At 42.5% G+C, this 22,919-nt stretch overlaps 1 protein-coding gene across 4 annotated transcripts in view; it reads right to left on the minus strand.

Moving 5' to 3' along the window:
• VPS13B (vacuolar protein sorting 13 homolog B) overlaps positions 1–22,919 on the minus strand; it is a 729,531-nt gene that overhangs the window by 3,763 nt on the left and 702,849 nt on the right. For all 4 annotated transcript variants that reach the window (XM_069957347.1, XM_069957346.1, XM_069957349.1 and 1 more), the window contains exons 57-61: positions 16,951–17,127; positions 14,897–15,067; positions 5,282–5,452; positions 2,274–2,376; positions 663–912 (exon numbers count right to left, since the gene is read on the minus strand). In XM_069957347.1, the coding sequence (XP_069813448.1) occupies positions 663–912; positions 2,274–2,376; positions 5,282–5,452; positions 14,897–15,067; positions 16,951–17,127 (872 nt within the window). The remainder of the gene's footprint in view (positions 1–662; positions 913–2,273; positions 2,377–5,281; positions 5,453–14,896; positions 15,068–16,950; positions 17,128–22,919) is intronic.

Below are 22,919 nucleotides of genomic sequence, written 5' to 3' on the forward strand. Positions count from 1 at the left end.
CACTTGCATGGTATATGGTACTGCAGCTCAACCTCATTAACCTGGCTGCAATACCACACACATCCATAACTTAAAAAAGCAGAGCATTCTGCTGGTCGGTTAGGGTCCTGGATTTCCACTACCTGGTAAATCCCCACTACTATTGCACCGCCACTTTGGTGGTACCTGCTAGTCCTACAGTGGTCTTGTGCTGTATATGGAAGCATCACCACCGAGGCCAGTGGTCAGCTGCCGCAGTGATGTCATTGGTGGAGGATTTACCAGATAGCTATAATATTTCCTGCTCCTACGCATCCTGGACAACCCCTAATGGTTGTCATACAATAACAGGTCCAAAATATTGCTGCATTTTCATAAAAGCAACATAGAAAATACACAGAAAACTTGTGCTTAGGAGTCCAGTAATCCTCGTGTCCTTCTGCCTCTTATCAATGATTGACGGCCATCCAGTGCTGTATATATAGTGCGGTCTGACAGACCTGTTTACAACCCTCCACACTGTGTTTGTGCCACTCAAGAGGAAAAAGTCAAGTGTAGTCAAGGTAAGTCACGTATTAGGTAAAGGTAAGAAATAAGAATATATTAATAAGTACAATTTAACCTTGTCACCACTGAAACTAAGTCCCATGAGGGCCTGCAGCAGTGGTGACTGTGACACTTACTTCCAGCTCACTGGAGACTGGCTGCTGCTTGAGCTGCACCAAGAGACAGTTCTCCGAGCTCTGATCCTCCATACAGTCTATTTCGGTGACGGGGAAGGCTTGTTGCTGGGTGTCCTCACTGATGCTGACCACAAAGAGAACCTCCGATGTGAGCAGCAAGCAGCCGACATATTCCTGTCCTGAGCCGCTGACAATCACCACGTCCAGAGCCATGTGCAGCTCAGGTCTGCCCAAAGACTGAAGCATTTTCCTGGAGAGAAGAAATGGGCATCAGCTGTGGTTCTTATATCTTAGCACAGCCATTGGGGGTTATGCGGTGATATGTATTTGGATGAAATTTCTTTGCTCTTTAGTGATTTCATATATACAAAAGAGCTGGTGCCTCATCATTATATTGTGTTCACGTCTTATACCTAAACAACTATATAACACTTCCAAGGACAATAAGAACAGTACACTTAGCTAAAGTTGTAACAAGGTAAAGATTATAAAATGGAACAGAGGTTGAAGGTGGATCAGAAGGTGCACAGAGGAGGGACACACATCTAGCAAACATTTAAGGCATATTCTTAGGGTCAATTTACACGGGAAGAATATCTGACAGATTTGAAGCCAAAGCTGAAAACAGACTATAAACAGAGATCAGGTCATAAAGGAAAGCCTGAGATTTCTCCTTTTTTCAAATCCATTCCTGGCTTTGGCTTCAAATCTTTGGCAGATAATCTGTCAGATAATCTTTCCGTGTAAATGGACCCTTAGGTTATCCAATGTCCAGGATTAGTAAAAGCACAGCTACTTTCGTGCAAAAACTGCACCACCCCCGTCATCAGGTTGTGTGTGGTAATTCAGCTCCATTCTCTTCAATGGAACCGAGCTGCAAAACCCACACCAAAACTGAGGACACTAGTGGTGCTGTGTCTGGAAGAAAGTGGCCATGTTTCTGTATGCCTAGATAATTCCTTTAAATGGGCACTTTAGAAAAAACGTTTGCGCTAAGTACTTTTCTCCCTGCTCTCTGTGCCACGTAACCAAGACAGAGCAGAACTAAATCTATGGGAACATTTCTGTCAAGTACATGGAGAGCAGGGAGAGGAGCGCTCGGTGCGTTTTAGGAATTGGTCACGTTCTTTAAACATTTGGACCGTGACTGATCACAATTTTTGTCTCTGCATGACAGGTACTCTTTACAAACCTGCACATTACAGCAGAACCAGCTAACCATATAATGTGTGTGGGACCTCCTGACAGAAGATATCAGGGGAGAAAAATATGGGGAATATTGGTTTGAGCTGCTCAATCCTTTTATCCTCTGGGAAGTTGGCCGTCTCCAGAGGTGTCTGACACTGTCTTACCCCCTACTCCATTCAGAACATATGGACACTTGGATGAGCCAAGTGTGCATGTGTGTGGGTGGATTGGGAGAGAGAACTGTCCGCTGATTGAGGGTTTGGCTGACAGCTATACTATGTGTACGGCCATCTCTAGGTTGCTTTATGTAACACTGGGTCATCAATGGTGTGCACTTATAAAGAGTTTAATACCATAAGGCAACAGCTTCTCTAAGACTAATACAGGATCCCTTTAAGCAGTATAACTATGAATAACCCTTACCAGACATATTTGACATGGCTGTTTGGTGCATTCTGGGTCAGCAGATCACTGGGCGGATAGCGCTGTTTGGGAAGCTGAGAGAGTCCGGCCCCATGTAATATCCCTGGAGGAGGAACAAGAGACAATAACACTCAGACTGGACACACTTTTTGTATTATTTTACATTAACCACTGACATGCGTTTGACCCCCATACCCTAATGGTTTAGAGACAGAAACCACAATAAATGGTAACTTCAGGGGAGTCTTAAAGGGCTACACACTTATACTGTGCACAGCAGTCCTCTACAATGAAGTCACCTCTCTACAGAATGTAGCGGATTCTTATATACAATGGTCGTGCACTTAAACCGTGCATTAGCTTAATTCCGAAAAAAAGTTCATGTTTGAGAAGCAATTGTACATTAGCAATTAGGGGAAACCTAATACTCTTGAGAGCCGTCCATCTCCGACTGCTATCGCACACAACGTTTACAAGGTCCTCGGAGAAGGAAAAGATCCCGGACTGAAGTTACCGTCCTCCCTTAAAAAGAGAATTCTTCTCCATACGTGTCATGGATGGTAAAAAAGAAAAAACAAACAGTTTGCCTAGATACGGTATTTATGGAGAAGTTACTTAATCCAGCTGTTAAACATTGATACATATAGGTTTATGAGTCCTCCGGAGACATGTGGTTTCGGGGATGCGGCAGCCAGTGCCAGCAAGCACAGGGCGACTGCGAGAACTATTTATACAGGTCTCGGGGAGGAAAGCGGAGAGGAGAAGAGGAGACAACATGTGCGCATTGTGATGGCTTGTAAAGGTTTAATAAATGAGGCATGGTCATTACAGCAAGAATTAGTGGTTTGTAAAACCTTCAGCGATACTATAAAACGGTTTTACAGGGGGATGAATTCCCTGGAACGCCAGACGCGGAGAATATGTTCTGCTGAGATGGGAGGGAACGTGCCCTGGTTTTTCCACTGCAGAATATACATCCCAGTTCGTAAAGAATTAAATGGGGGGAAAAAAAAGTAACATTTGCTCATGGATTTCACCTACATTAGGAAGAGTTTACGGCACAGCTTGAAATGTAATCGGCTTCAGACTTCACTGCGCTCTGCTCCCTAATTCTATTATCGCTGGCCATGGATCACTCACCGCTACATACTGCGCCACTCACACACACATTACGGTGACTGACAGATACGTGCCCAGGTCTGCGGCAACCTCTATGGATTTATTAATAAGTGCATGATAATATACGGCATTACTTATCTTGTACTGATGAAATTAAATTCTATAATTTACTCCAGAGCTGTATTCACAATTCTGCTCTACTGATATAAAACCACCCTCTACAGAGTTACACAGATAAATGTATGATAATATATTGCACTATTCATAGCGTACCAATCGTAAATTAAACAGGAAGGCCGGCGAAATTGAAAAAAAAGGCAGACGGGGGAGGAAAACAATAAACAAAGTAAACTTACCCCTCCCCGTCCCACTGTTGAGCTACTCCTGGGTCCCACTGATGGCAGCCAGCTGTCATCTGTGGCTGAAATCTGGGTACATAACTTACCCGGCTCTTCCAGCTGCAATGTCACATCCCCAGCTGAGTGACTGCATGCTCAGTCAGTCAGTGACTGGGGTGGTGTCCCGCCCCTGTCACTGACTGGCTGAGCGGGCTATCACTCAGCTGGGGACGTGATGTTGCAACTGGAAGAGCTGCAGGACACCGGCGGCTGTCAACAGGACCTGGGAGTGGCACTACGGGGCATGAAGATTGTGGAGTTTACTTTATTTATTATTTTCCCGCACCCCCTTCCTGCCTTTTTTAATTTCGTTGGACTTCTCCTTTAACGCTTATGTTTTACTCCACTGCTGAATTCCCAATTCTGCTCAATTTATCTAAAATCAACATTCTCTAGTTACAGTTAAACTAAATAACAAACTCAATAAAGCATAAGAGTGCCAGTTACAATGTACAGTAACTTTGACAACATACTAGATTTTTTTTTTACCTTGCCCTAATTCTAACTTAAGTCCTAACATTTACTCCAGAGCTGCATTGATAATTCTGCTTGATTTATCTAAAAATATTACCATTTGGTTTACGCTCTATCTATATTAAGTATCTTTGATCAACATATTGGATTATCTATCATGTAACAATCCTAAATGATATCATACATTTTACTCCAGAGCTGCCAGTGGGACTGTCATCAAGGTTGTTGTCAGTCACCCCTTATAACCTAAAGAGGTCCTGGGAAAAGTGGCCGTAAATAACCCTTGTGCTTACCTGCCACCTATTCTCCACCAATGCCTTTTACTCTACCCAAAGTTTTCCCGTTCTCCATCCTCACACATGGGTAATGCTCATCCATCCAAACAATAGCTGAGGCGGGTCACTGCTGTGGCCAATGATTGGCTGGGCGGGAGTTTAAAGGGAAACTATTAGCAGGTTAGACAAATCTAGGCTGCTGATTGCTCCCTTTTGTGCATGGGGTGCTGAGGATGAAGGTATGTCTGTTACTTTTATCCTTGGTGCTGTTTCCGTCCTCGGCACCCTGTGCACAAAAGATTTGTCTAACCTGCTAATAGTTTCCCTTTAACATACTTAAAAAAATTGGAGGATGGAGAACGGTTTGGCGCTACAGGTGCGCTTTGTCAAGCCCAGTGCACTGGCTTGACAAAGCGCACCTGTAGGCCGAAACCGTTGCCTCTCTAGACGTGCCCGCTTGCCATCTTCCCCCTTCCTTGCCAGCACTTCGTGTCCACGAATAAACAGAAGACCCCACTACTTTTGGGTGAGTGCCATACGTCTTGTTCTTTTTATTATTATAGACTGCCTTACCTCCCTGTGTGAACCACCCTAGGAGTCTGTTCAGACACAATCTTTTTGCTGATTGCTCATTTATTATGCTGCTATAGCAATGGTGCCGACCCCTCTCTCACCTGAACATATAATAGTTATCACTGCACATGTGACTGTACTATAGGTTTCCAATCACCGGGCCACTTACCATATCCAGTCTGTGACACCAATTCTGCCGCTCCTCCTATTGGCTTTGTAAAAACGCCAACGATTCCCTTCCCCACGCCGGAGATGACCCCTTTGGCCTTGTGTCCGGCTGAAGCCTCAGATGTTCTCTGGAAGTTCTGCATAGGCTGATCCACAATGCCGGCAATTGCACCTGGAACAACAAGAAATGATCATAAGCGTCACAATGTATAAAGCAAATAAGTGTATGCAGAATAACTAGCTATATAAGTGTATGCAGAATAACTAGCTATATAAGTGTATGCAGAATAACTAGCTATATGTCTATGCAGAATAACTAGCTATATAAGTGTATGTAGAATAGCTAGCTATATAAGTGTATGCAGAATAACTAGCTATATAAGTGTACGCAGAATAACTAGCTATATAAGTGTATGCAGAATAACTAGCTATATAAGTGTATGCAGAATAACTAGCTATATAAGTGTACGCAGAATAACTAGCTATATAAGTGTATGCAGAATAACTAGCTATATAAGTGTATGCAGAATAACTAGCTATATAAGTGTATGCAGAATAACTAGCTATATGTCTATGCAGAATAACTAGCTATATAAGTGTATGTAGAATAGCTAGCTATATGTCTATGCAGAATAACTAGCTATATAAGTGTATGTAGAATAGCTAGCTATATAAGTGTATGCAGAATAACTAGCTATATAAGTGTACGCAGAATAACTAGCTATATAAGTGTATGCAGAATAACTAGCTATATAAGTGTATGCAGAATAACTAGCTATATAAGTGTATGCAGAATAACTAGCTATATATGTGTATGCAGAATAACTAGCTATATAAGTGTATGCAGAATAACTAGCTATATGTGTATGCAGAATAACTAGCTATATAAGTGTATGCAGAATAACTAGCTATATAAGTGTATGCAGAATAACTAGCTATATAAGTGTATGCAGAATAACTAGCTATATGTGTACGCAGAATAACTAACTATATAAGTGTCAGAGCATGTTTAGCGCCTTTATCCACTACAATATTGGGCTGACTACACCACCCATCATCCGCTCTATGCGCCTGCAGTAAGGCTGGTGTGACTGACGCATCTTCCTGACCTGGCTGCTCTGTGCAGGAGAGCCCATTATTCTTCCCCTGAATCACAGAGTAGTACGCGCACCCGGCCAATCCATGACATATATATTTTTCCTTCTGTCTTTATAGCCTTTGTTGTTTAAAAACCAATAGACCTCATGAAATACGATCATGTTGAGCGAGGAACTAAAACACTTAATTTCTTTGGAGTGAATGAGAGAATATTAACTTTACCATGGGACGCAGTCGTTCCCAGCAATTTAATGGTATTGCTTTTTTTCTTTTTTTTTTTTTTTGCTGTTCTTCTCGTTTTTCTTCAGATATTTTGGACTATGGAGATTTAAAAGGCTTTTTGTAGACGGAGGTGACATTCAACAATCTGTCAGTGACACGGCCAGGCCTGCTATCTCCAATAACACTAGAATATTTCTGCCTGTGCATCATGGCTGCAGACATCAATGGGGAATCTATGGACGCTGTTTGCTTTGGAGCCTATGGAATACAATACGTGGGGGTTTTGTAACTTTGGACTTTCTCACGCTTGTACCTACCTCATCATGGACCTTGTTCTGGGCTCTTAATAAGGGTCTTATATATTAAATACCATAAAATGCGATTAGAGGGAAATCTGGATGCGCAGTGACCCGTGAGGCTAATAACCGAGTACACACAACCATACACTCTTCATTGTCCCGGCTTCACACTGAGGTCAGAACAATGATGCACGGACGCCGCACATAGCCAAAATGTAATGTTAGTTTTCACACTCGAAATCCCTTTAGTGGTAGAAGTTGGACCATGTGAAACAGAATCCTTACACGTGATGAGAGTACATCTAATGGAGATGACTACTATGTGACCGGTCCAGGTCAGAGACGCCATATTGTTCTCTAGTCTGAGCCAATATGCAAAAATAGTCATTTCTCTTCAATGTGCATTATGGGATGTTTGGCGGCAGTCTTTATGATGGACAAATAGTCCTCATAGCCAACTACTTGTACAACAATATGCAGATGTGCCCCATACACCCATCAACCATTACAAGTGGATGACACATACGTCACAGTGGTTCCTGGTAAAGGCTGGGATATGTGAGGGGTGCGTTCACATTATGGAATTGGCCAGAAAATTTGCGCCGTGAAATTATGCCTGTCCTATTGATTCAATTGGATTTCTCAAGCACAATCAGCCATCTCCCCAAAGAATTCAATGACATTTTTTGGGCGGATTGTGCAAATTCCTTGCCGTTTCCGTAGTGTGAACTTACCCCCAAGGCAGGAAACCAGTCAGGTTTGTTGATGTGTTGGAAGCAGGGGAATGGGCAGGTGTAAGGATCTGAGCAAAGCTGACAAGGGCCATATTGTATATGCTAGGGAAGAGGGCAGGCCATCTCCAGAATGGCAGGGCCTGTAGGGGTGATCTCCACAAATGCATTTCGAGTGAGGTATTTCTTCTTCATCGGGGCCTGATGAAGAGGGAATTTCTCCCTCGAAATGCTTTGTCCAAGTGTTGCATGCAAAACAGTTAATTTTACTGCTAATTATTTGGGTTGCACCATACGGCACCTCTCTTCTTCTGGACACCTGAGAACAACCTCTAGCAGGACCTCAGAGCTTGGAACCCTTTGGGACATTTGGCTGTTCATGGTGTCATGCCCTAAGCATGACCCTCATAGGGGAGCGTACATCCATCTACTTGTTTTCAGGCTACTTGAGTGACGGCATATATGGCCCCCCTTTGTTTTCCTTTTCCTTTAGGTCTAATACAGCAGGCATGTAAGCATCAGAACTATATGGTAGAGTAATGGACACCCTTGAGTCCTTTTTCAGCAGGATAATGCCCCGGCCACACACTCCAAATGCTCTGGATCTCTAAAGTGACAGGTTTCTTCCAGAGCTGATTTGAATATTTATTTCCCATAGAGCATTGCCTGTATGTCGCACAGATTTATCACTTCAATAAGTACAGGTACCTCCCCAAAACACGGTTCTATGACTGTATGGCAACAAACTATGCTCTACTCCTTCAAAATAGCTACACGGGACTGTCATTTCCTATAAGACTGTAGGGGCTCCAAGAAGAACGAGGTACGTGGGATTATTTCTGGATATAGGTTCTAGTCATCTAAGAGACCAATGGAAACGTAGCCCTCTCTTCCAGAGAACCAATTTATTTGGCTCTATGATGCACGTCCTTGACGACTATCTCTGCCATATACATATGTATTCATGCCCCTAGTCCATCATGCTGTGTTATTGTGATGATCCTTCTATAACAGCACTGGATAGGACAGATATAAAAGCATGAATACTACTGTTATCCTACAATGATCTCCATTTTGTGTGACAGAGGTCACTGTACTGCTGTGATCCTGGGATTAACCTCACCAGAACCCCTGAGCGGAATTTGCCGGGATTATCACATGACACTACCCACATCATTGGATGCTAGAACGTAAATCACTTCCAGCACTTCTGGCCCAACATGTAACATTTCACCACTTCCTCTGGGGACCTTTTTGAGGTTTGTGGTTACAGTTTCAGGACCAACGTACCACATATTAGGAAAGTCTACAAATCCTTACAGAGTCATCTCTTGCGACCTTTTCCCATGGAATGTCTACGGTCGCTTTGATCTTGCATCCTTAAGATCATGGAACGAGACGCATGAAAAGACCACAGCTCAAAACACAGCTCGTGTCACATGAAGTACGACAAGACGCAGGACATGTGTACATACCGTACGTGCTGGTGTATGACAGTATCCTGCCGCCAACACCAACAAAAAACACACCACAGACCAGCGGAGAGCCAGAAAAAGTTATTAATGTTTACATGTTATAATGTAGAGAATCAATCATCGGAATAGAAAATTCTTCCACATCATAAAGTGCACGCAGTGACATGAGAGAAACGCGTCACAGCTGAGGCAAAGGGGCCTCGTACCCCAAGAACTTTACATTTAAAGAGTCATTGTCGTTTTTTTGTTGTTGTTGTTGTTCCAGAAATCAATAGTCCAGGCGATTTTAAGAAACTTTGTAATTGGGTTTATTAGGCAAATATGGCATTATCTGCATTCAAAAAGACCTCCCCGCCCCTCCTCTCTCTCATTCACTGCTCATTATCAGGAAATCTCGACTCTTTTACATCAGTCGAGCCCTGTGTAACCTATGGAGAGGGGAGAAGGGAGATAAGTCTTCAGCAGAGAGCAGAGAACAAATGATTACACAGTGGGACCTGTGTGAAAGCCGTAGTTAGAGGTCAGAGAGGCAAGTGCTGACTTAAGAAGAGATAGCCCAGTGATGTAGCTGTAAAATAACACTTTGTTGTCCTGTTTTGGTGCCTCATCTCCCTCCACCCCTCCCCTCTCCATAGAAAACCATGAAGACAGTGGGGGAGAGCTTCAAATTGCGTTTTCATAATAAAAACTCAATTACAACGTTTCTTAAAATCACCTGTACTAGTGATTTCTGCAAAAAAAAAAAAAAAAAAAAAAAAACACGAGAGTGACACTTTAAGCCTTCCATTGGAGGTATTCTTTAGCTCCTGACATACACTCACCGGCCACTTTATTAGGTACACCATGCTAGTAACGGGTTGGACCCCTGTTTGCCTTCAGAACTGCCTCAATTCTTCGTGGCATAGATACAACAAGGTGCTGGAAGCATTCCTCAGAGATTGTGGTCCATATTGACATCACATGGCATCACACAGTTGCCGCAGTTTTGTCGGCTGCACATCCATGATGCGAATCTCCCGTTCCACCACATCCCAAAGATGTTCTATTGGATTGAGATCTGGTGACTGTGGAGGCCATTGGAGTACAGTGAACTCATTGTCATGTTCAAGAAACCAGTCTGAGATGATTCTAGCTTTATGACATGGCGCATTATCCTGCTGAAAGTAGCCATCAGATGTTGGGTACATTGTGGTCATAAAGGGATGGACATGGTCAGCAACAATACTCAGGTAGGCTGTGGCGTTGCAACGATGCTCAATTGGTACCAAGGGGCCCAAAGAGTGCCAAGAAAATATTCCCCACACCATGACACCACCACCACCAGCCTGAACCGTTGATACAAGGCAGGATGGATCCATGCTTTCATGTTGTTGACGCCAAATTCTGAACCTACCATCCGAATGTCGCAGCAGAAATCGAGACTCATCAGACCAGGCAACGTTTTTCCAATCTTCTACTGTCCAATTTCGATGAGCTTGTGCAAATTGTAGCCTCAGTTTCCTGTTCTTAGCTGAAAGGAGTGGCACCCGGTGTGGTCTTCTGCTGCTGTAGCCCATCTGCCTCAAAGTTGGACGTACTGTGCGTTCAGAGATGCTCTTCTGCCTACCTTGGTTGTAATGGTTGGCTATTTGAGTCACTGTTTCCTTTCTATCAGCTCGAACCAGTCTGCCCATTCTCCTCTGACCTCAACAAGGCATTTCCGCCCACAGAACTGCCGCTCACTGGATGTTTTTTCTTTTTCGGACCATTCTCTGTAAACCCTAGAGATGGTTGTGCGTGAAAATCCCAGTAGATCAGCAGTTTCTGAAATACTCAGACCAGCCCTTCTGGCACCAACAACCATGCCACGTTCAAAGGCACTCAAATCCCCTTTCTTCCCCATACTGATGCTCGGTTGTAACTGCAGGAGATTGTCTTGACCATGTCTACATGCCTAAATGCACTGAGTTGCCGCCATGTGATTGGCTGATTAGAAATTAAGTGGTAACATGCAGTTGGACAGGTGTACCTAATAAAGTGGCCAGTGAGTGTATATATGCTCTGTACACATGTTGGCATCTGTGTGTTTGCAGTATTGTGCCGCCATAGGGTCTACTCATAATTAGGTGCACAATTCTGGAGGTAGACAATAGTAGAATAATAGAGAACATTGCCTGCACAGAAAACTTAGTACAAGTGAATAAAATATTGTAATATATCTTATCAGACAAATATGCCTCCTTCTTCTGTCACCAATCATCTTCCCTCTCTCCCATCTCCTTGCTAAAAATCACTCTCAGTGTCATCTACAAGCAAAGCATCTCTATGGAGGTGGAAGAGACAGAAGAGGGAGACAAATGAGTGGGGTATGGGTACACAGGCAGAGAGTGAGGGAGTGCTTTTTACACAGATATTAGACTGTTCACTTCAGCTTTACCATGGCTTCCACACTGCTGCTGCTTTTTAGCAGTGCTATACACAAGGACAGTGTAGAATCTCCTCCTCTGTATGCAGAGACTATAGACATTACAAATAACAATTCAGGAACATCTCGTCTTGGAGCCCTGCATTGTGCTGTACTTCTATAATTCCTCCTGGAATGAGAACTTGTTGTCGATGGGGTCGGCCCCTGCCCAGTCTGATACTGATGGTGTGTAGGGGGATGTTCCCAGAGATGACATCCATATCATATCAATGTATCCGCACATTTGATACATACAAGAGGAATAACAGAGGGATAGCACATCACAGAGCTATACATTGTTATTTCATGGGGAATAGTAACACAGACAGGTCCATAGATTCTTCCCAGACCCAATACAACTTGTAATATGTGATGAAGATTTTGTTTTGAGCCTTAACATAGAAACTAATTCCTAGTAATATGTTGGGGAAAACTCAGCGTGTGAAGAAGGATATAGAGGATATAGTCATGTAAACATTTCCCCCATGCAGAATACAGTCGGGACCATCGCTTCTCCTTATCCTGTGCAGTGATGGAGGAGACTCTTGTTTTTGTTTGAAAACCACTTGAGCGGAGGCCAAATGTCATGTAAACCCAGCCATGGCTCATAGATCCCCCAACCCTGCCAAGCAATGAGATCTGGAGCACCAAAGAGGAGAAATTACCCAGAACTGCCTGCTACATAGATTCGGATCTCGTAGTTATAGAGTCCATAGAGAAATGGAAAAAAAGCAACCAGGACAAAGGCTAGGAATGAACCAGCCACAGGGGAACTATGTCTACAGAGAATGACAGGGAATCTGACGGATGCCCCCTAATGGAGGCTGAGGGGATGAATAAATGGAAAAGGGAACTTCCTGGCTTTGCAAGGTTCCTTGTGAGCAGAAAGAAATAACAGGAGCACAGCAAGGAAAGGGATACACTATGCACTGAGCTGCTAAGATGAGAGGGAAGCCTTGATTTACCTTTCAGTGACAGTGTGGATCCAATGGAGGGTGGAAAACTGTAGGTACACAGCCTTGTAGGTTATACAGACTTGCCCCCTCTCTTGCACATACCACTAGCCCTATGCTCCGTCTTGGTCTCATTATTAATAGAGATGGACTGAGCCTAACAACAGACAGAGGACAGCTAGCTGCAAAAAAGAGACACCTAATTGACAAGCTTTTTTTTCTGAGGTAAGGAGCCATTTTTGCTTAATATAGTGAATTACAAATCTGTAAGGAATCACATAGGCTGTCACATGGAGGAAAGTTGCTTGAAACAACAGCGACCACAACTTTATCACAACTTTTAACTCATCATCTAGGGCACATGTGTCAAACTCGCAGTCCTACAGCTGTGGCAAAACTACAATTTCCAGCATGCTTTGGCTGGTCAGGCATGATGGTAATTGCAGTTTTGCAACAGCTAGAGGGCCAAAAGTTTGATGCCCCTGATCTAGAGTAACACCAGCTTGCCTGAATAACTTTCCTTACCCATCACCCAGTCTCCCACAATAGAAGGTGACTGCAGTGGTAGATAACCATACCCATACATCTACACCATCTACAGATATCTGTATATACTATAAATCTACGAGGCAGCATAGTCCCCTCCATACCTGGGAACATTAAAACTTTTCTCTATAGAATATTAAAAAAAATGACTATAAAGAATATTTTCATTAACAATTATAAAACAAAACCACGTTCCAATATAATGTTGGCTCCGCTCTCAAGTAAAACTCCACATACTTGGAATTTTCCGTTCATATTGTTTACTTCACTGTAAGCCAAAAGGGCTTTTATTTTCTGTGTTACAGCGCGGGTTGTTAATGTGCATTAATGATCATACAGTTTATTAGATGTAAATGGAAAATCACTTGAAGAACATCAGGCGGCTGAGGCTAGAGAGTCAGACAGGACATGACACTCGCTGAGCCCACATACACACCACACGGCTCTATCTGGACTCTTTTTACCAAATGTCTGTAAGATGACACAAGGCGGACGGTCACAGGGAGAAGTCAGAGCAGTCCTGCCCAAACCTCTAGCTACTGTCATGTATGACACAGCTCCATGTAGATATCTACGTACATGTAGCAGAGCTGGGATTACTCTGTGTCCGGTGATTATCCATGTCATATGTACTAATGGTACACAGTCTTTATACAAGTCTATACAGCCTTTCCACTGACGTTCTATGAGCGTTGTGGAAAGAGTGAGGGTCAGCAGTGAGGGTGGGAGATGGGAGTAAATAAGGGAACATCTCTAGAACCTCCCCATCTCCATCACAACATTGTAAGCACTTGAGAAGGAAGGACGTCTTACTCCTTGTGGTTATGTTCACATGATGTCTTTTTTCTGTCTGAGTATCAAATAACAGCCACGGTTTACATTATTTCAGTGACCGTCATTGGAATAATGGCCGCTGGAACTTTATTCTAGTTCAGGTGGAGTGAGGGCCCTTTGGACGTGTCATTAATTAAAAACTCAATTGAATTGAGTAACAAGAACAGTGAAAAGAAAGTGAAATCAGTGTACTGTGTGTGAACTACATAAAATTGTGTGGCACGAACATTAATTTGACGGCCGCCGAAAACAGCGACCATTATTGATACACTATGTATTGAGATTCCATTGACTTCAGGGGATTCTATTGACTTAAATTATAAATAGGTATTAACAGATGTCATTTAAAAAAACAACGGCCGCTTTTTTTAAACTTAGTGTGAAAATAGCCTATAAGACACAGAGAATGCAAAAGAGAAATGCAGATCTTCATTAAAGTGTGCAGACGGTATCTGGTTTCGCTATGCAACAATATTAAATGTAGATAGATAGATAGGAAATGGATAGGAGATAGATAGATAGAGAGATAGATAGATAGATAGATAGGAGACAGATAGATAGATAGATAGATAGATAGATAGATAGATAGATAGAAGACAGATAGATAGATAGATAGATAGATAGATAGATAGATAGATAGATAGATAGATAAATAGATGATAGATAGATAGATAGATAGATAGATAGGAGATTGATAGCTAGATAGATATGAGAAAGATAGATGGATAGGAGATAGATAGATAGATAGATAGATAGATAGATAGATGATTGATAGCTAGATAGATATGAGATAGATAGATAGATAGATAGATAGATAGATAGATAGATAGATAGATAGATAGGAGATTGATAGCTAGATAGATGATAGATAGATAGATAGATAGATAGATATTGTAAAGTGCTACGGACTATGTTGCAGCTACATAATGTTATTATTGATATATATCATGACAGACAGATAGACATGAGGTATATAGATAGGAGATAGATAGCTCTGTGACTACTGACACCTTACCCAGCAGACTGATACCCAGGCGGGATAAGCCTTGTCTCAGTCCTTCTCCCAGGCTGTCTGGCAGTTGTCTTCTCCATTCCTCCTGCCTGTTGTAATGTTCTTCATCCAGAGACAGGCGGTCCATGTTCCGTGCTAGACTCGTGGCCAGGTTGGTGAGAGACGTCAAGGTACCTGATAATAATGGAGATGATGTAAGCTCTTGTGAGCAAGACCCCTCACCCCCTGCTTGGGTTGTAAAATAGCTTGTTACTTTGTATAGTCCTTTGTAGACTCTTTTTCTTACCAAATATCTTCTATCCATCCATCCATCCATCCATCCATCTATCCACCCATCTATCCACCCATCTACCCATCTCTCTACCCATCTCTCTACCCATCTATTATCTCTCTATCTATTATCTCTCTATCTCTCTCTATCTATCTATCTATCTATCTATCTATCTATCTATCTCCTATCTCCTATCTATCTATCTATCTATCTCCTATCTATCTATCTATCTATCTATCTATCTATCTCCTATCTATCTATCTATCTATCTATCGTATCACTGCACATTGGTGTTCTTCCTCTGGCCACTAGATGTCACTGTCTGTACACCTTCCTCTGTGCTTTAGATCAGTAATCTTCTCATTCTATTCTACACTACAGCTGTAGGAGAAATGCGCAGCCCAGGGTAGGATTTCTAATAGCCCACAGGAACACTGAAATATACTTAACGTTTCCCCATTTATCACGTGCAGCGGGATCTACAGCCAGCATCGCATTACTCCTGAGGGGGGTGTCAGCACATCGCTTTTGGACGGCTCCCACAGAAGATGTATATAAGGATTTGCAATATATTGCGGATGAGTATCATATACCCATACAAGCTTAAGATATAACCTTTTTATGAAAGGACACAATGTAATGGCGCTGGTATGTGGGGGATTTTCCTGGTATATGACCACACAGAAATATTAATATTTCTCAGCTTGTGATTTATTCATTATTTTTATTGCCAGTACACTCCATGGAAATAAAATCTCCTCTTCTGGCAAGTTATAGTAATAATTTAGCATCGTAGCCAGAAGCCAATGTGAAAAATATGCGGTGCGGGTTATCGCGTGTACCCCAGATCCATGGATCCAGAGATAATCCTGCTGCCGGCTCGTATACTACAGAATATATGGGACATTGGGATCCTGGCACCAGGTGGATTTGGGGCACTGAAAAAAAATATATTTTTTTTATATTGCAGCCTGGAACATATGTAGACAGCTGATCACAGTGACTGAGATCTCCATACCAGTATATGTGATTATATTATTCCATCATGGTAAAAGCTATTTGGGGAAAAAAGCACAGAAAACACTACCTTTCTTTTTTTTTTTTTTGTTTACTACTATTTCTTCTGCCGTCATCCATTTTTCTTTAAAGGGAACCTGCCAATTTTAATCTCTGCATGCATCATGTTAAAGAGCAGGAAGAGTTGAGCAGATTGATATATAGTTATATGGGAAAAGAATCAGTCATTCACTCATTTACCTCTCTATTCTTTCTGGTTTCAGGAGTGCAGTGGGCGGAGCCTACTCAGTGACAGAGATAGCAGCCAATCAGTGATTAGGACTGCCCACTGGACTCCTAGGCTCAAAATAAGGAGAGAAATAAAATGTATAAGTTATATTAAATACTTCCTTATAAAATTATGTATCAATATGCTCAGCATCTCCTGCTCTATAACACCATGCCAACATGTTGCCTTTAAAAACAACAATAGTTAATGTTTAATAGTATATTTTATTCAACCTGTGAACAGTATAAGATAACTTGCTTCTTCTCTAGTGCTGCACCTATCCCCTAGAATGCTCTTTCTCCTGCCTCCATCCCACAATGCATTGTCCTCACCTCACGACTTGTCGTACGTTCTATATCTTAAGTTTAAGATGCTGGAACCGATACGTAAATTTCCCACTTTACAATCTGTCCATTTGTTACAATAGTAAGAAACCTTTGGCATGGGTAATTTCCACTTCCTACCCAGCAAGGTGATATTGGTGTCAGAATGCAGACATACCTTTAGAGATGTGCTTTACAAAAGATGAGGTTCCCCTAGAGACGCCGCTCACAAAGGCCCCTGGTCCGCGGGTGAGACCTTCATACGGGAGTCTGAAGAAATCTGCAATGCCGTTCCCAATGCTCCGCACCAGACTGGCAGGGCTGCCAAGGATTTCTAAGGATCCCACCACCCAACCTAATGAGGGGGGGAAAAAAAGCGGTGAAAATATCTACAGACAAAGCATGTAGCACTATAATCCAAAGTAATAGTAAATGAGAACATAAAATACATCTGTACCTAATAAAGGAGAACAATATCAAAGAAAAAGCCAAAAGCAGCCATTATGCTTTACACTCTACTTGTCACCTATTATTGCTTTTCAGACTTTAAAGGGGAACTTCAGAACTGGAAAACATAGCAGCTTTCTATTAAAAACAGCACCGCACCCATCCACAGTTTGTGTGCGGTATTGCAGCTCAGCAACACGCACTTCAATAAAGCTGAGCTGCAATACCAGGTACAACCCAAGAGCAGAAGACCGCCATGCTTTTATTTTAATCCTGGACAACTCCTTTAAATAGTCTGTAATCTTAGGCTATGTTTGATTCGGTGGCTCCAATGGGGACTTTATTGCAGAACGCTTCCAAAAGACGCAGCATACAGTACAGTACAGTCAAAAACACTAGATAAATGCAGTATTGCATGTTAGTTATTCATACAATCAGCAGAGATGAGCGCGACTGGAGCATGCTCAAATCCGATCGTTCTGCATTTGAATATCAGAGGCTGAAGAAGTTGGATCATTCCTACGGAGTTCAGGAAAACATGAATACAGTCTAAGGGCCCTATTCCATTATCGTTCAGATTATCGTTAAATCGTTCGAATCTAAACGATAATCGTTCAGTTGAAATGCAGTTAACGATTAACGACCGAACAAGAAATCGTTGATCGCTTTATAAGACCAGGACCTATTTTTATCGTTGCTCGTTCGCAAAATGTTCGCAAATCGTTTGCATTGAATAAGACATCGTTCAGTTGTTCACAGTAGATATGAACGCAATAGCGAAGAAATAGCGAAGAAGAAACGATTGCAAATACGATCATAAGTAACGATTATCGTTCCATGGAAATAAGTGAACGTTTTCAGGTCTTTCGCAATAGTGGTTGTTTGAGATTGTTAACGATTATGCAAACGATTATCGTCCGGTGGAATAGGGCCCTAAGGCTATGGCTGCATCCATGTTTTCCCAGACTCCATAGGGCTGCATCCAACTTATTCAGCCACCGGTATTTAAATACTCTACAACTGGACTTAAACATCTCTGATCAGCAGTCAACCAGGTAACACATGGATCGGCATGGTTGACCACAATCGTCATTTGCAGTGGATCTCTACTCTGACTAGGTCAGGACACAAGTGGATGACCCCCGCTATGATAACTATATGCAATAATGAGGTATATGGAAGAGACCGTCCTTATGCGTTCAGTATATGTTTGTACCTGTATAAAGTGATGAGTATTTCTAGTGTCTTTACGGTACACAATACGGTAACATTTCTCTAGATTATCGGGATGTTCATCTGAGGGGTGGTGTAGATCGGAGCCTTCCATGAACACGTTACAGTTCAGTGTAAGTGCATAGTCCTGTCCTGATATGACATAGACCCCACAATACATCACTCCTCTTGGATGGCTGTGTGTTTTCCAGGACTGATGCTGACCTCATACTTTTATGTTCCCTTGTTTCTGCCCCTGAACGGTTGATAGCTCATCAATGCTCAGTATATGGGAGGAACGTGAGACAACTCCATCCATTTATGACAATTACCAGAGAGCAGCGCAGAGATGCTGGACTCGCTACCAAGGTCAGTGGTGATATGCGGGGATGTGAGATTTACCACTTCATTCTACATCACTTCTGGGAATCACTTTATCAACAGTTTACAGTACAGCTGGCCCGAAAGTAATGGTCTCCCCCTTATAGTTGACACTTTGCACTGTGATCATATTTGGCTTTGAGCAGGCCGTCTTCTTCTTCTCCATAATGCAGGATCTTGGTCTCTGATGTATTGTCCCATCAATGTTGCCTAACAACGGCTTTCACAATCACTACATATAATACACTGGCGCAGGAGCGGGTGAGGATAATGGGGATGATGAGCTACATGGGGACTGGAGAGCGGAGAGGTCAGCGTTGTTACTTACTGCCAAGACACGCAGAACGTTCAGATTTCTATTATTTTGGCATCTTTGCAGCGGCCCAGAACCTTCTTGTACTGTGACATAAAATGAATATACCAGCAACATCCACGTGTCCCATTCCTACCAGACAGATACATTGGTACCATTATCTGTGGGATATTATATCCACTTACAGATGCAACAAGAGTGGTGTACCAAATGCATATGGAGTGAAGTGTACAGGGCCTATGGCCATGGGTTGTTCATGCGGCTCTTTCCTTCCATCCGTTTTTCATTCATTAGTTCATTTATTTATTGGTCGCACATCCCCCATTACACAGAGAAACGTAGGGTGGACGAACAACGTTTTTTTTAAGCCAGGCAAAACTAAGCGATTGATCAATTTGCCTGTTGATCAGCTGATCGCTGGCAACATGACAGAGTGATAACCACACCATGTAATAGGTCCTATTAATAGGGAATTACTTTGGATTGTGAGTCAGAGTATGGACCCTGCTGGTGTGAGGATGTGGGAGACATCACATATGACAGTCGGTAAAGTCTAGTAGGGATATGCGGGACACTAACAGTTCAGTGATATATATAGGACATCCTGCGGCCACATGTGCTGCCTCTCATGCCTTCCAGCTGGCATTTTCGGCAAGATAATGGTGGGACACACAAAGCAAGGGTTTCCTAGGAATCTCTGCACCAGATTGTAAAAATTCCTTCTCCTACCAAGTCACCAGATTTAGCACCAATCAAAGCATTGTGGTGACTCGGCTTCAGTAACCAACAAGTGTGCGAGATCTACGAGCCCAGCTGCAATATCTGTGGTCAAATGTGCTGCTGGATACGAAGGTCTGATTAGCTCACGGACATTGAGAAACATCGTCTCCGAAGCATTTTTGCATATTTGTCTTCCCAGGGGGCAATGTTCCTAGATTCAATGACGTTGAGAAACATGTGATGGTGCCTCTGCGGTGTTTTGGTTGATCTCCCTGAGGTCAACCATCATTCTTTTGTATTCTGTACTCCCACTAGGGAGTCCTGGAAAACATGTTTTCCACAGAGTCTAAGGGCCCTATTCCACCAGACGATTATCGTTTGCATAATCGTTAACGATTAACAATCTCAAACGACCGCTATTGCGAAAGACATGAAAACGTTCACTCATTTCCATGGAACGATAATCGTTACTTATGATCGTATTTGCGATCGTTTTTTCTTCGCTATTGTGTTCGTATCTACTGCGAACGACCGAACGATGTCTTATTCAATGCGAACGATTTGCAAACGTTTTGCGAACGAGCAACGATAAAAATAGGTCCAGATCTTATAAAGCGATCATTGATTTCTCGTTCGGTCGTTAATCGTTAACTGTATTTCAACCGAACGATTATCGTTTAGTTTCGAACGATTTAAAGATAATCTGAACGATAATCGTCCGGTGGAATAGGGCCCTTAGGGCTGCATCCAACTTCCTCAGCCACTAGTAATCAAATGCAGAGAGTTTGGGCTTGGACAACCCTGAGTGTGCTCAAGATGCGCTCATCTCTAGTCCCTGTTATGGTGCACTAGTGAATCCACTTACACAGTCATACTCTAAATTAGCAATATATTAAGTGGAATGAGGAGTGACGCCACCTGCATCACTACGTGGACACATATACATATACGGCATGGAGCTGCTCTTTTGCTGAACGCTCTGCTGCTGGATGAAGGATGGTTTTCTCCAGAAACCTCATATTTCACTGCCAAATCGCTGTTTTATTTCATCTCCATTTGTGTTAGTCAGTGACATCTTCCTGCTGATTAAATCTGTTACCCGTGGTTGGAGCAGATTAGTTCTGGCAGGGTCGCCTTAGGATGGATGCAGCCATATGATCAGCTATGGATGGAGTCTACGATGTTATTATCCCGGTGCTATAGGTTATTTCAGTGCCTCCCAAAGTGCTGTTCACACGTGTTCCCAGAGCTAAGATGTCTATTAGAGAAGAGGAATGCAGGGATCTGCTTTGGTTTTCCACTTAACCAGTGTCTTAGAGGATTCTGCCTCATTACGGCGCTGGCATCCGCTCACGTCTGCTTAGTCTCAGCTGTGTTAGCCATCCCCATGTCCTGCGGAGACTTCTTTATTGGGATCTCTTGTTCTCCACAGCAGACAAAACCATTAGATGCCATGATCTCAGCTCACACAACTATGTTAATGTACGGCTGCTTTTTACTCCGCAACAAAATAATTGGTTACAAATTGCTTTTAGTTTCTTCGTAAATTCTGGCCATCCATGCTTCTGTGAAACCTCATATATTAGTCGAAGACGGGGACCAAGTAGCTGTCACAGACGTTTTAAAGTAACATTGCAGGTCAGAGACACGGGATCAAACGCCAGGTCTCTGACTGGTCTCCAGCCATGGATCAGTGACAGCTCCGCAGCTGTCTTCTCCTAGTTAACAAATGGAACGTAAAACATAAAAGTCTTGTTAGGTAAATGAATGGGCGGAAATCAAATACCTGGGATGTTATGGGGGAGTTCGGTTACAGTCAGGTATAATGTATTTGGAATGGAGTCAGAACTGAGAATCTGCTGTTATAAAGGTCATATACTGAGAACAAGACTTAGAGGGATTTTCTAGGAGTTCAATATTGATGTGCTATGCTTAGAAAATGTCAAATCCGTACTTGTCAAATTTGATTTAAGGCGCCATGGCGCCCACAGCGCCATATATTATGTAATGTCTGTCCCTGGTATTAGCTGTATAGCATGCTTAAAACTAAGGTGTCAAGGTGTCAGGTGCCAGCACTCAGCGCTGTATATGAATCAGTCAAGGCAGGGAGGGGTGGGGGAGGGAGAAGGCATGCATGCTGAGGCTCATTGACATTTCAGCTCTGAGACTGATATCGAGTTAATAGATTCCCTCTAAAAAAAAATTAAAAAAACAATAGCATAAGGCCATTAAGTCACAGGGCCAAAACAATAGCATAAGGCCATTAAGTCACAGCTCTGCCTCTAACATTCAGCTGTCCCTGAGCCAATGGGAAAATATGATGTCTCCTATAAACAGAAGGGATCATGCTTCCCTATTTTCTATAGCACCCCATTAAAAGCAATATGGAGGACATTATAAGACAGTACTGAGCAGTGTAAGCTGTGAATCATTTACTAGGGTGAAATCTAATATTCACTACAAGATCCTTTAAGGCCCTATTCCACCAACAGATCTAACAACAGATTATCTGCCAAAGATTTGAAGCCAAACCCAGGAGTGGATTTGAAAAGAGGAGAAATCAGTCTTTCATTTGTGACCTGTTCTCTGTTTATAGTCCGTTCCTGGGTTTGGCTTCAAATCTTTGGCAGATAATCTGTCGTCAGATCTGTTGGTGGAATAGGGCCTTTAGTCTTTACACAGTGTCTGTTTGCTCTCTCCAGCCTTTACCCCTCCTCGTTCCATAGACTTCTATAGGCTGCATATATCTGATCCCTCAGTGTCTTGAGCAGTTTGGGGAGAAAGGAGGGCATGAAATGAGCTTGATAGGAGAAAGAGGCTTTTTACTTGAATAATATATTGTACTATTGATTTATGCCAAGCTTGTTAAAACAGCAGTCACCAGTTCTGTAGATTTAGTTTTATATGTTAATATATTTATTTTTCTTTCAGGTTTACTTCTTCTTTATATGACTGACACCGTTGGCTCACTAATAATTCCCATTCCTCTGTGGTGTAACCATCTCTAGTCCTGCGGTGGTTACATTTTTCCCATTATGTCTGTGATTCATCCCTGAAATACATCTGTTCATTTT

Source organism: Dendropsophus ebraccatus, chromosome 2 (genome assembly GCF_027789765.1).
Source record: "Dendropsophus ebraccatus isolate aDenEbr1 chromosome 2, aDenEbr1.pat, whole genome shotgun sequence".
Classification (NCBI taxonomy): domain Eukaryota; kingdom Metazoa; phylum Chordata; class Amphibia; order Anura; family Hylidae; genus Dendropsophus; species Dendropsophus ebraccatus.